The 12,876-nt window shown below is 36.4% G+C and overlaps 1 protein-coding gene and 1 pseudogene across 3 annotated transcripts in view; both read right to left on the minus strand.

The window, feature by feature from the left end:
• Positions 1 to 9,908, minus strand: part of LOC311087282 (NACHT, LRR and PYD domains-containing protein 12-like) — a gene marked incomplete at its 3' end in the record, with an annotated part of 349,673 nt that extends 339,765 nt beyond the window's left edge. The window contains exons 1-7 of one of the 2 annotated variants that reach the window (XM_084120583.1): positions 9,772 to 9,908; positions 8,831 to 8,959; positions 8,134 to 8,241; positions 7,874 to 7,958; positions 7,417 to 7,612; positions 5,492 to 7,322; positions 2,230 to 2,394 (exon numbers count right to left, since the gene is read on the minus strand). In XM_084120583.1, the coding sequence (XP_083976709.1) occupies positions 2,230 to 2,394; positions 5,492 to 7,322; positions 7,417 to 7,612; positions 7,874 to 7,958; positions 8,134 to 8,241; positions 8,831 to 8,889 (2,444 nt within the window). In that variant the 5' untranslated portion in view covers positions 8,890 to 8,959; positions 9,772 to 9,908. The remainder of the gene's footprint in view (positions 1 to 2,229; positions 2,395 to 5,491; positions 7,323 to 7,416; positions 7,613 to 7,873; positions 7,959 to 8,133; positions 8,242 to 8,830; positions 8,960 to 9,771) is intronic. The other variant, XM_084120582.1, reaches the window with a different exon arrangement.
• Positions 9,909 to 11,011: 1,103 nt separating this feature from the next.
• LOC311087289 overlaps positions 11,012 to 12,876 on the minus strand; it is a 31,520-nt pseudogene continuing 29,655 nt past the window's right edge. Inside the window, exon 12 of the transcript XR_014609612.1 lies at positions 11,012 to 11,553. The product of XR_014609612.1 is annotated as an uncharacterized misc_RNA (transcript). The remainder of the gene's footprint in view (positions 11,554 to 12,876) is intronic.

Here is a 12,876-nt window from a genome sequence, read left to right on the forward strand (position 1 = left end):
TATAATGGATAAGTTGGCATTGCTTTATTTCGTTTTCAAATACATTTAAGAGAAAAGACTTGTCAAGAAGCTTATTTTATTAATAATTTCATTTATATAACTTTTGGTTCATCTTTGTTTTTATTGTTCTGGCAACAAGTTTGTTTTTGGACATTTGTTTTCTTTTTAAATTGCTGTTGGTCATTTGATTGACTGTTTAAAACACAATAGATATTATCAATGCACTTTTTGGATAAAACTGCGGTGTATTTTGGCCATGATCAATGCATTGTCACTTTAATTCAGCGTAAGTGGCGCAGCAAAAATAGACTCTGCGCCGAAACGATCGCGGCACTGCTGCTCTGCTCCTGCTACGCGCTGCCGCGCCGCCTCTGCGTGCGGTGTGAATGCTCTAATCTGTTAACATGGGCGGCGAAAAAAATACGCGCTGCACGCTCTGCTAACGTGTGCAGTGTGAAACAAGCACATTACTGGCTTTGCAAACACTGTGGCACTTTTATTTTTTATTTGTTTACATGCCTGCCGGGTATTTTAAGTTGAGGTGCTATTTGTTTATATATTAGACTTTTTTTATATTTACTGTTGCACTAAAGTCCAAAAGTGAAGAATTTATGTTATTTATTACTTGATTGTTCAAGCTACCTCACAGAAGTGCTCTGTTTGTTAACAGAGTTGTTTAATGTTAAAATAAGGTGAATTAAATAAAAAATAAGGAACATCCTGGATCTGTTTTTTCGCTCTTCTTTATTCTTTTTTTATGTATTATAGAAGTATCGGATCGGGACTCGGTATCGGTAGATACTCAAAATCAAATGACTCGGACTCGGACTCGAGGGCAAAAAAACCTGATCGGGACATCCCTAGTTCTGTGTATGCTCGCACTTCCGCTTTATACCAGCACTGTCAGGCGGGGCGCGGAATGCAAGTCTTGCATGCCAATGTTCATTGGCTCGTTTTAGTTTCACTCGAAGGCAATTGGTCTCCCTAGCGTGATCCCGATTCGTTGGTAACTCCTACCGACGTGACGTCTCCGTTCCCTCACTCAGGGAACGAGGGTTACCGTACGTAACCGTACGTAACCGAGACGTTTGGGAATGGCCTAATTAAAGTCCAGACTTCAACTCCATTGAAATGCTGTGGAAGTACGTGAAACACAGCTCATGCTGGAAAATCTACAAATGTCACTGAGCTGAAGCAGCTTTGTAAGGAGGAGAGGGAAAAATGGACCAAAATACCTTCACAGTGGTGTAAAACACTCATAAACTAGTGTTTAGTCGAGACTAGCTGCAAAGCTGAAAGCAGAATCAAAAGATACACAGCTCCCTCAAAAGCACTAAAATACATTAATCCTGTCACATAAAATATTAAGAGAAGTGATTTCTACCAGATATCGCCTTCCATTCTGTGGCAGATTTACCAGATCAAACAGAATCATCTGAATTCTGACTCAACACTAGGTATGCAAGTAATGATTACATCACTAAAGTATAAATTATAAACAAAAACAGCACAATTTAAGTGTTAACTTATAGGAAGTAAAATATACATATATAGAAAATATTTTATCCACTAAATATTATAATCCCTTGCCATTATTTGCATTACAGTGCAGTACCAGGTGTTAAAGGGATAGTTCACCCAAAAATGAAAATTAGCCCTTGATTTACTCACCCTCAAGTCATCCTAGGTGTATATGACATTCTACTTTCAGATGAATACAAACAATAGGAATTATATTAAAAGCATTTCCTGGCTCTTCCCAGCTTTATAATGGCAGTGAATGGTTGTATATTTTTCAAGTCCATCAAAGTACATCCATCCATGATAAAAGTGCTCCACACAGCTCTGGGGGGTTAATAAAGGCCTTCTGAAGTGAAGCGATACGTTCATGTAAGAAAAATATTCTTATTTAAAACTTTATCGACTAAAATAACTAACTTCCGGCCTTTATTAACCCCCCAGAGCTCTTATTCTGATATTTAATGTTAGATCTTTCCTTTTCTTGGAACAAAATGAATGCTTAATGTCACTTCAATATTACTCAATGAAATAACACAACAACAATAAAATTGCACAATGACAGGATTGATATGGTATACCCACATTGTTACAAATAAATAAAAGATCTTTGAATTTTTCACAAAAGTTGTCTTGTACTTTTGCCTCCAGCATCGTCCTGTCAGTCATCGCACCTCACTCTAGTCATGTGACTCCTGTGGCTCAACTTACCTCAGTATCTCCAATTTACACTTTTTCAGTCCAGTGCAGAGTAGCTTTACTCCTGAATCCTGCAGATTATTATTGTTCATGTTCAGCTCTTTCAGATTGGTATCTGATCCAAGAACTGCAGCCAGAGCTGAACAGCTTTTGTCTGTTAAGTTACAATCATTTAACCTACAATAAGTCACAACACAGAATTAGATGGAACACATACAATACATATTCTATTAACAAATATTAAATACATTTTTACTTAAATATTAAATACATTTTTACATAAACAGCATATACAGCAAAGAGGCTGAGTTAAACTAACATGCATCTTCAAAAACTACTATTTCCTGTACATTAGTGTTTTTTATTCAGTGACAAATAACCTAGATAAAATGAAGCATGTTTGAAAAAATATTTGTGTAAAGCTTTTATAGCTATAGGATTTTTTCTCTATTTATGTCACAGAGTTGAGGTTCTTGCAACTGTTGCCTGTGTCTTGCTTAGTTGGGGACACTTAATATTCAACAATATTATTGACTTGACTGCACCGACACCATTATATGAGACAGTTCACACTTTTATGGCAAGTCAAAGGCCTTTCGCTATAATTCTACATGTCTTTTTGACATAAAATCTTTAATGATTTGAGTAAAGCTAAGATTACTTAAACCTACGAACCTAAGAAATGTTATTTGTTTTTACTATTTCAAGATTAAGGTCAACTGATGGCTGATGCTGATATCTTAGAGAGCAGGGTGGCCAACGGGTGATATATCATTAATTTAAAGATAGGGCTGTGACGGTATGGGATTTTTTCTTACCGCGGTGAAGAAGCAACAAATCTCGCGGTTTGGCGGTTAACCAACACACCAGAACACCAGAAACAGCGCTGCTGCTGCTAGGTGACATAAGCCTCATTGGTGATATATTCGACATATGGGGAGAGAGTTGTGGAAGGCCTATACTTAATGTTAAACAAATATATAGCAGCAAAGACAGCGTCGGCAGTATTGACGGCAAAATAGGATACAGAATATTTCGCTCTGTATTGACAGGTACAATATTTGAAAATCGATAATATTTTTTTTTTAATTACATTTATATCTGCATTTATGTCAAAAGAAATCTTAACTTTCAAACATCAAAATGTAATTTATTAATATGTATTCATGTCAAAATGACATACAAACATCTTTTCCTATTCTATTTTGCCAGGAAACGCTTCCAACAGGCTTGCGTGTCGCGTGAAAAATAGGCGTTGGTTCTATTTCTAGCATGCAAGCGTTTTCCGCGCGGCTCGAGCCGCAACTGAGCGCATGCGTCTCACGCAGGCAGTGTGCAAGCTCTAACCTGTTAACATGGGAGCCGAAATAAAAACGGACACGCCACGCAGCCAGTGTGTCGCCGACCTAAGGTAGGTGTGCTGCACTTAAGTCCAGCAAACGCCACAGGATGGTTAATTTTTCCTAAGATGTGGTCTTAAGTTAGTGGTATTTCCTCGCGAGACGGATACTTTTGTGCGACAAATACGGCATATTGCCTTGTCAAAATTCACCTGCTTCCCCTTAATTGTCACCTGCCTCAAAGGCGACACAGTATTTGGCTTATTAAATGAAACTAGATTCGTGGCTATTTTTTAAATCATTCGGCTAGCGCCGTCAACTGTTATTGCCTATACCACATAAGAGAGATCGCTACTTGCAATTAAAATCTAACTCCAACTGTTTACGTTATGCTTGTCTTTTATGCCTGTGTTTGTTTGTATTTAATTGAACATTATCTGTAAACATCACAAAACCTAGCAGTTAATTAATAATAATCAGACACACATACAAAAATAAATCCCCCATATGTTTAACGGACTGTCCCTCCCTTGCGCAGGAAGCGTTTTTTTTTCTCCTCCAGAAACCCTTGAACATGGGACTCGCAGAATACAGTAAATTATAAGCAAATATGAATGTGTTTATAGTTCATATCACAAACCATATGCACTACTGTAACTTTCAGCAAAAAAAAAAAAAAAAAAAAGTGCGGTGATGACCTCACACCGCGGTAGGCATCTCATTAACGCGATATTGCGGTGATGCGGTTATCGTCACACCTCTATTTAAAGATAGAAAAAAAAAAAACATCCATAACAATTGCTGAAAATTAAATGTATAGTTATTTTACTTAATTACTAAATTTGAAAAATATATTTTAAAAAATTATATGTAAAAAAGAGATTTTGGAACAACAATAAAAAAAAAAAAATTGTAGAAAAACCATCTTAAAATGTGTACATCAAATATGATAAAACAGGCTATTGATAAATGTTTATTTGTAAATATCTCGATCTACATATTGCATTACATTATTATTACATTAAACTACAGAATTACTCATAGAAATAAGCATTTAAAATTAGAGATGCACCGATTGATCAGCTGGTGACCGGAATTGGTCGATTTTCACGTGATCGCCATGACCGGCGACCGTCCAGTCAGTCGGACATATGCCGATTTTATGCCGGTCAAATGCACTTGAGCACCACATGATTAACATTGCGCAACATCAGCATCACACGTGCATACGGAACGCACATGTAGGAAAACTCGTGAATTACGGCCGTTTCACACCGCAAATGTGAGCAGCGCGTTTTTTTTTTGCCTGCATGTTAATCATTGAGTGCATTCACACCGGGAGCAGGAGCAGTGGTTATGATTACAAAAAATAAATAAAGTAAACTAGCCAGAAATTATAGAATTATATGCAATTATACTGCAAGGATATATATATTATATACTATATATATATATATGTGTGTGTGTGTGTGTATTTCCCACACTAGGAGTAATTTATAGTTCTATTTTATAGCGATTATCTGTTCAAAAAAATGATCTATGTTCTATGCAAAATGTTCTATTAAAGAAAAGATAGAAAATAAATATTTTTGTGTTCTGTAATGTGGTTTAGAAAATTGCCTAGAAAATTGTAATCGGTGCATCTCTATTTAAAATATCTAATTACTGGGAGAAACAGAGGGACAACTAATATATGATGTGGTAATATGATATGATACAAAACAAACATGCAAACATTTTTACATGTTTTTTATATTTTGTCTTTAGTTTTGATAAACTGTCTCCACATACACACACACACACACACACACACACACACAAAAGCTTTACAGGTATAGGTTCATGTTTATGAAGGGGAATCACTATAGAGTAATGTAGACAAATGCATTTTTCAGATGAGAGCTAAACATGACAAAATATATTAAAAGACTTACAGAGCTCTTCTGGAGGTTTTGATGACTGCCGATAATCTAATGAGACACTCGTCTGATTTCTTGAATTTCTGAAGCTCAAACTCCTCCAGCTCTTCCTCTGATGTCAACAACACAAAGGCTAAAGCAGACCACTGGGCAGGTGAAAGGTCACCACATGAGAGACTTCCTTTGCTAAGGTGGGTCTGAATCTCTTCCACCAGAGTTTGGTCGTTCAGTTCATTCAGACAGTAGAACAGATTGATGGATCTCTCTGCAGGAAGATTATCTTCTAATTTCTGCTTGATGTACTGAACTATTTCCTTGTTGCTCTGGTCATTGCCGTCTTGCTGTGTCAACAGACCTCGTAAGAGTCGTCGATTGGACTGGAGTGACAGACCGAGGAGGAAGCGAACGAAAAGGTCCAGGTGTCCATTGTCACTCTCGAGCGCCTTGTCCACTGCAGTCTTGAGCAAATCAATCATGGTTTCATTTCTGTTTTTCTGTTCTGTAGACTCATGACCAAACACACTTGTCTTGTTGATGTCTAGAAACAGATGTGCATAAAGGGCTGCAATAAACTCTTGAATGCTCAAGTGAACAAAGCAGTACATGGTACCAAGAACGATCCCTGTTTCCTCCTTAAAGATCTGGGTGCACATGCCTGAGTACACTGATGCCTTATAGACGTCAATACCACAGGCTTCCAGGTCTGTGTGGTAGAAGATCAGGTTGTTTCTTTCCAGCTGATGAAATGCCAGTTTCCCCAGTGAAAGGATGGCGTCTTTATCCCAGGAAACATCTGGTGTGTATTCTCCATCATATTTTCGGCGGCTCTGTTGGATCTGAAAGTGGAGAAAGTGTGTGTACATTTGTGTCAGAGTCTTGGGAGTGTCTTCAGTGTTTGATTCCTGCAGTGTTTTAGAGATCTCATCAGCCTGAGTGTTTTTCACATCATTATTTCTTTTCTCCTCCAGAATGTTCTGGAGAACAGTGGCTGAAATCCAGCAGAAGACTGGGATGTGGCACATGATAAAGAGACTCTTTGATTGTTTAATGTGATCTAGGATTGTTTTGGCCTGATTCTGATCAGTGAATCTTTTTTTGAAGTACTCTTGCTTTTGTGCGTCGCTGAATCCTCGTATCTCTGTCAGCCGGTCGATACAGTCAGGAGGAATCTTACTGGCAGCTGCTGGTCTGGTGGTGATCCAGATGAGAGCAGAAGGAAGCAGATTTCCCTTCATGAGGTTCGTCAGGAGAACATCCAGAGAGGCTGGTGACGATACATCACGCCACGTCTCATTACAGTCAAACTTCAGAGGAAGGCGACATTCGTCCAGTCCATCAAGGATGAACAGCACTTTGAACTGATTCCTTCTTGTAAGGTTCAGTCCTTTTGTCTCTGGGAAAAATTGGGTTATAAGGTCCATCAAACTTAGTTCTTCTTTCTCCTTTAAGTTCATCTCTCTGAATGGAAGAGGAAATATGAAGCTGATATCTTGATTTTCTTTTCCTTCAGCCCAGTCCAGAACAAACTTTTGCACAGAGACTGATTTCCCGATGCCAGCGACTCCTTTTGTTAGTACAGTTCGGATCTCCTCGTCTTGTTCAGGCTCTTCAAACAAATTTTTGCAATCAACCTGTATCTCTTGTGCTTCATGACGCCTGGAAGCAACTTCAATCTGTCTCACCTCATGTTCAGTATTGACCTGTTCACTGCCACCCTGAGTGATATAGAGATCTGTGTAGATGTTATTCAGAAGTGTGGAGTCACCTTGCTTCGCAATTCCTTCAAACACACATTGATACTTCTTCTTTAGGCCACATTTCAGCTGATGAATGAAGAACAGCTCATCTAAACACAGGAACAGAAAATAGATAGTTTTAGTCTTCATTTTCTCTCTTACATTTATAAGAGACAATCTGACAGATGATCATGAGTCTCTTACCTTCTAGAGCATCAGCAGCTTCATCTTGCTTCATCTCTCTCAGGTAATGTAGTGTGAGATCAAGAGCTGCTGATTTGATACTGGATCTGTTCTCAATAAAGTCCTTCACAAAGTGTTGTGTGTTCTCTTTGTGTAATATTTTCTTTAACTTCTCCAGCTCATTCTTCAGAAATGTGATTATTTTGCTCTCAAGACCCTACAAACAAAAGTAAGAGAAAAAGAATAACACAATTTAAGCCAAATTGTACATCTACATTTGGTCAACACTATTTATTCAATAATTATAATACATGTACATAAAAAATCCAGTTAAAAGACTAACATTCTAACCAAGTTGTGCTAAAATGTCTTTAAAAAGAAAAATAAGTGATCAAGAAAAATTTAATTACATTTTTTTGTTCAATAACATATTTGTTTGTTAGAAATATTAAACATTTATAAAAATGTGTTTTCCTACCTGGAAGATCCCTAGAAGATTGTCTTTGAAATTCTCGTGGTTCCTGTGAGTCTGAACGTCTGAGTCTAATGTCTCATATTGAAGCCTGTAATCAAATTAGTAAAATAAAATACTAACTGATATTTTACAGAAAGAGAAATAAGCATTAGCTGTGAATACTCTGATAAATATTTGATCTAAACATGTTTCACGATTGGTATTCACTGATACAACTTTTAAACACAGTCAATGTGTGACAAAAAATTAGTAACACAAAATACCTTTTATTAGATGATGGTGTTTTCTCACTGAAGTATGGTGGTACTCCAGCTTTAGACCGATCACTCTTCAGAGACACAGAGCTGGACACATGTGAGCCTGATCTTACACTGATGACACAAAGAACAGAGAGAGAGAGAAAACACTTTAGTAAAGGAGGATCAACTGTGTATGAAACACATCTGTGTCTCTATCTAATCCTCCACAGAAATACACACTCACAATCAACAGTTTTATAGTTAACAATCATTTTATTTACTGGCTCACATTAATTTACCAATTTCTTTAATATACATGAGTGAGATTAAATATGTTGAGAATTATAATTTAAGAGAACATGTCAAGTTTTTGTTTATTGACAGAAATAAAGAGCAGAAATGTCTGTGCGACACAGTTTTGTTGGCATACTTGAATTAAATTAAGTGTATAGTTGTTTTCTAATGTCTATCAATAATTTTATGATCTAGAAACTAAAGTCATTTATTTGGATTAATTCAGCGTCTAGAAGGTTATTAACAAATTATTAACTGTGATATTTTCTATAGAGCAAACAGGGCTTTATAGAGTTAATTTAAGAAGTGAAAAATTGAAGTTGTTCAAAGCATTTGCAAATATAGAACAATGCTTAAAGTTTTGTTACTGACAGGGAAACACAAAGTCCAGTCGAGTTTAAACTGATGAAAACAGACGCAGTCTTACCTGTGTTTCTCTGAGAGACTCATCTGAGAGAGAGAGTCCTTTCCTCTTTCCTCTGACATACTGCAGCTAAACTGACACTGAAAACTGATCAGCACTGCTTTCTGAAAACACTCAATCCTTCAGCATCACCTGGAAATGACACCATTTTACACAGATGAAGAACATCTTATTTAAGACAATAATGAAGAATGCTGAGATATCATCAACAACAGCAACAGCAAAAGCAATGTATAAAATAAAGTGAGTTACAAACAAATATATTGACATGTAAAATAACTGAATGGTCTTAATCATTTCTGATTGTTTAATGAGTTTAACTGACTCTAAATATTAATTCATTGGGGAACAGAACCCAATTTGTTATATTCTCTATTACAGTATAATATAATTTTACAATCATATTTACCCAATCTTTATTAATTGTTGAATCGTTTGTCATTTAATCATTACTTCAAGTTCACAATGGTGGTTGATTTCATTACTTTCAAATGATCCCAAAATAACTAATTACGTAAAAGTAACCAGAATTATAATAGACATACTGTATAACTGCTATTCATAATTGCTATATGAACTGAAATATTCAGTTTAATAATATCAGATTGTTGTTCATTGACGTTAGGCTTCATCTCTGTCTACTGTAAATGTCTGCTTCAAAAATACTTTCGATTTCACATCACAAAAACAACAGCCTAAAACATAAGAGGAAATGTAAGAAACCTTTCAAAAATTTCAAAAACATATTTGTTTTCAATAACCCTTTATCAATAAAACTTTTCGTGTTTTTACTTCAAAAGATTGTAATTTCTGGCAGATTCTTCGTCTGTTCGGAGTAGCAGAAGAACAGCCTTCTGTAACTTCACATTTAAATCACGCTTAATATACAATATGAAGTTCCTAATAATTACAAATGACTGTAACGGAGAATGTATTAAACTTACTTGCAGTCTTGTCCACTGAGAAGAGAATTTATAAGTATTTTAAACTCAGTAACGCTTGTTGTCAGTCCGCGCGCGTCGTTCTCAGAATCTCTTCCTGGTCTCGATGGATTGTGGATTAAACTCATAAATGGCCGCGAGTGTTATCAGTGTCAACAGGTTAAGGTGTCAACAGGTGTTGTTACTTTCGTTTTCCTCTTCTTCGTGTGTTTTACAGGAGGGTTTGGAGCAGCTGAACAGTTGCACACCGACACCTACTGCACTGGAGCGAGATATTATACCACATATACAGTGCAATGCATAAGTGAATACACCCATGCTAAAGTTGACTAAAAAGAGGAATAAAAAATCATATTTTGGAAATTGAACTTAATGCCTTAATTTAAAAAATTAGGAAAAATCCAACCTTTAAGGACACCAATTTTCTTTGTGAATGAATAATGTATCGTAAATAAATAAATGTTCTTCCTTAAAATACATGGTGCATAAGTGAGTACACCCCTATGTTAAATTCCCATAGAGGCAGGCAGATTTTTATTTTTAAGTATTTTTTTTTTAGGATACTATGCATCCTGATAAAGTTCCCTTGGCCTTTGGAATTAAAATCACATAGCCTTCACCATACCTAGAGATTGGCATGATTTTATTTCAGTTAGCCTAAAAGCTAGTTTGATTTGCATTGAGAGATGATCTTATGGAAAGTACCCCATGCCAATCTCTAGGTATGGTGAAGGCTATGTGATGATGTGGGGCTATTTTAATTCCAAAGGCCAAGGGAACTTTATCAGGATGCATAGTATCCTAAATTTTTTTTTTAAAAAATGCTTAAAAATAAAAATCTGCCTGCCTCTATGGGAATTTAACATAGGGTGTCCTTGTTCAATTTCCAAAATATGATTTTTTATTCCTCTTTTTAGTCAACTTTAGCATGAGTGTATTCACTTATGCATTGCAGTGTATATCTAAATATCTCACATATACCCATACCCATTTTACTGTGACTTATCAAATTTTTCTTTTCTGTATAAACATTTTTTCAAAACAATAAATCTTAAAAATATTGAAAATGTTTATAAAACAGAACAATGACCAATTATAACCACATTAGAAAACAGTAAAGGGATAGTTCACACAAAAATGTAAATTCTGTCATTAATTACTGACCCTCATGTCGCTCCAAACCCGTAAGACTTTTGTGGAGAACACAAATGAAGATATTTTTAACAGATGCCTTGTGTGCGCAAACAATTACATCTTTATTCACTTATGATGTATCTCCGACGCATGAGATGGCCGGCTCTCTCGCCAACACAACCCTGATGAATCGTGGTGCTCTGTGAACACGTGTCAGAGATGTATATTTTGTGAATAAAGATGCAATGGGTTTTTTTGCACACACAAAGCATTCACTTCACTTCATAAAGATGAGGTTAAACCACTGGAGTCATATTGATTATTGTTATAATGTCTTTACTACCTTGAAAGTTGTAGTTGCATAAACTGTGAAATGGAGGGACAGAAAGCTCTCAGATTTCATTAAAAAGATCTACATTTGTGTTTCAAAGATGAACGAAAGTCTTACAGGTTTGCAACGACATGAAGGTGAGTGATGAAAATGTTTGGTAATGTTTGACGCATTAGGAGGTAAATCAGTTCCTCAGGGGCACCAGTAGATCTCTGCCTGATCTGTGATCTGCTCCTTCCGCTGTCCCAATCCTGGATTATTGAGCCACGACAGAAGTTTCCACTTTGAATACTTTAGCCTGGCTGTGTTTTCTCCAGCATCTAAAGTGAGAAAGAAAACAATAACCAAAATGTAAATGTAAAAAAACAATGGTTGTCCAAAAAGTGAAGTATACACTTGAGTTTTCCCTCTACATATTTGTGCAAGATTTCAGTCATAGATAAATTGTAAATGTTTGCTTGATTAGACATTACCTGTCTAGAGACGTATGTTTATGCTGAAATATAATATTGGTTTGTGTTTTAAAATCAGCTTTCACATGTCATTTTGTAGCGAACTGTCTCGTGTGATTAAAGTTTTGAGCTTCAGAACTTCCGATAACAGTGAGTTTTTAGGGAGCGAATGTTTCAGTGCACTGTAAGGATTTTGTGATAAAGACGGCCCTTAACCACTGACTACTGAGCTAGAGACCTGAGTGATATGCACCCAGAGTTATGCACCTTGATTAGCTTGTTCAGGTGTGCTGGACTAGGCTGGAGTAAACCTCTGCATGTAAGTGGACCTTGAGAGACAATGTTGAGATCTCCTGCATTATGTTCTGAACTTACATCACTGGTGTCCAGACCAAAGTTCTGCAGAGTTTCTGGTGATCCTGGATCAGCTGCTCACAGTGGCGTCATGCCCATTCAAAGTCAGATTTTTCCTCCCTGATAATTTTTTTGTCACAACTTTATTCCTATTATGCTCCATAATATACCAGACCCTATAACGACTCAAATGTATTCTTCTGGATGTGTAATAAATCGGTCAGCATCAGCCCGCCCCTTTTTCCTAATATGGTGTCTGTGTATATCAAATCTAGAGCGCTCTAGAATCTTTGCTGTTTGAGTGACGACATTGAGGAGTTGAATAATATGATTATTAATATAATACATGAGTCAGCAGAGGAAACAATAGGCAAAACATCTGGAGCAAAGAAGAGGAAAATGGTACCATGGTGGTCTGATGAGTGTAGAGAGGCTGTTAAAAACAGGAATAAAGCCTTTAAAATTGTTAAATCTAATCATTCATTTGATAATTTATTGGAGTATAAAAGAGCACAGGCTAAAGCCAAAAGAATTATAAGAGAAGCTAAAAGGAAATATTGGAGAGATTTTTGTAGTAATATTGGGACAGGAATAAAAATTAATGACATATGGGGAATGATCAGAAAAATGGGTGGCATAAGAAGGGACTTTTCACTACCAGTATTAAGAGATAATGGCACTGAGGCAGTAACCAGTAGAGAAAAAGCTGAGATGCTTGCAAAATCCTTTGTAAGGATACATAGCTCACAGAACCTCTCCAGTGAAGAGCTAGCTATAAGAAAGAGGATCATTGAAGAAAATAAAGATATGCTGGGGATGAAAATGGTGCGGGAGAGT

The sequence above is a fragment of the Abramis brama genome (assembly GCF_963993115.1).
Source record: "Abramis brama genome assembly, chromosome: 7".
Classification (NCBI taxonomy): Eukaryota; Metazoa; Chordata; class Actinopteri; order Cypriniformes; family Leuciscidae; genus Abramis; species Abramis brama.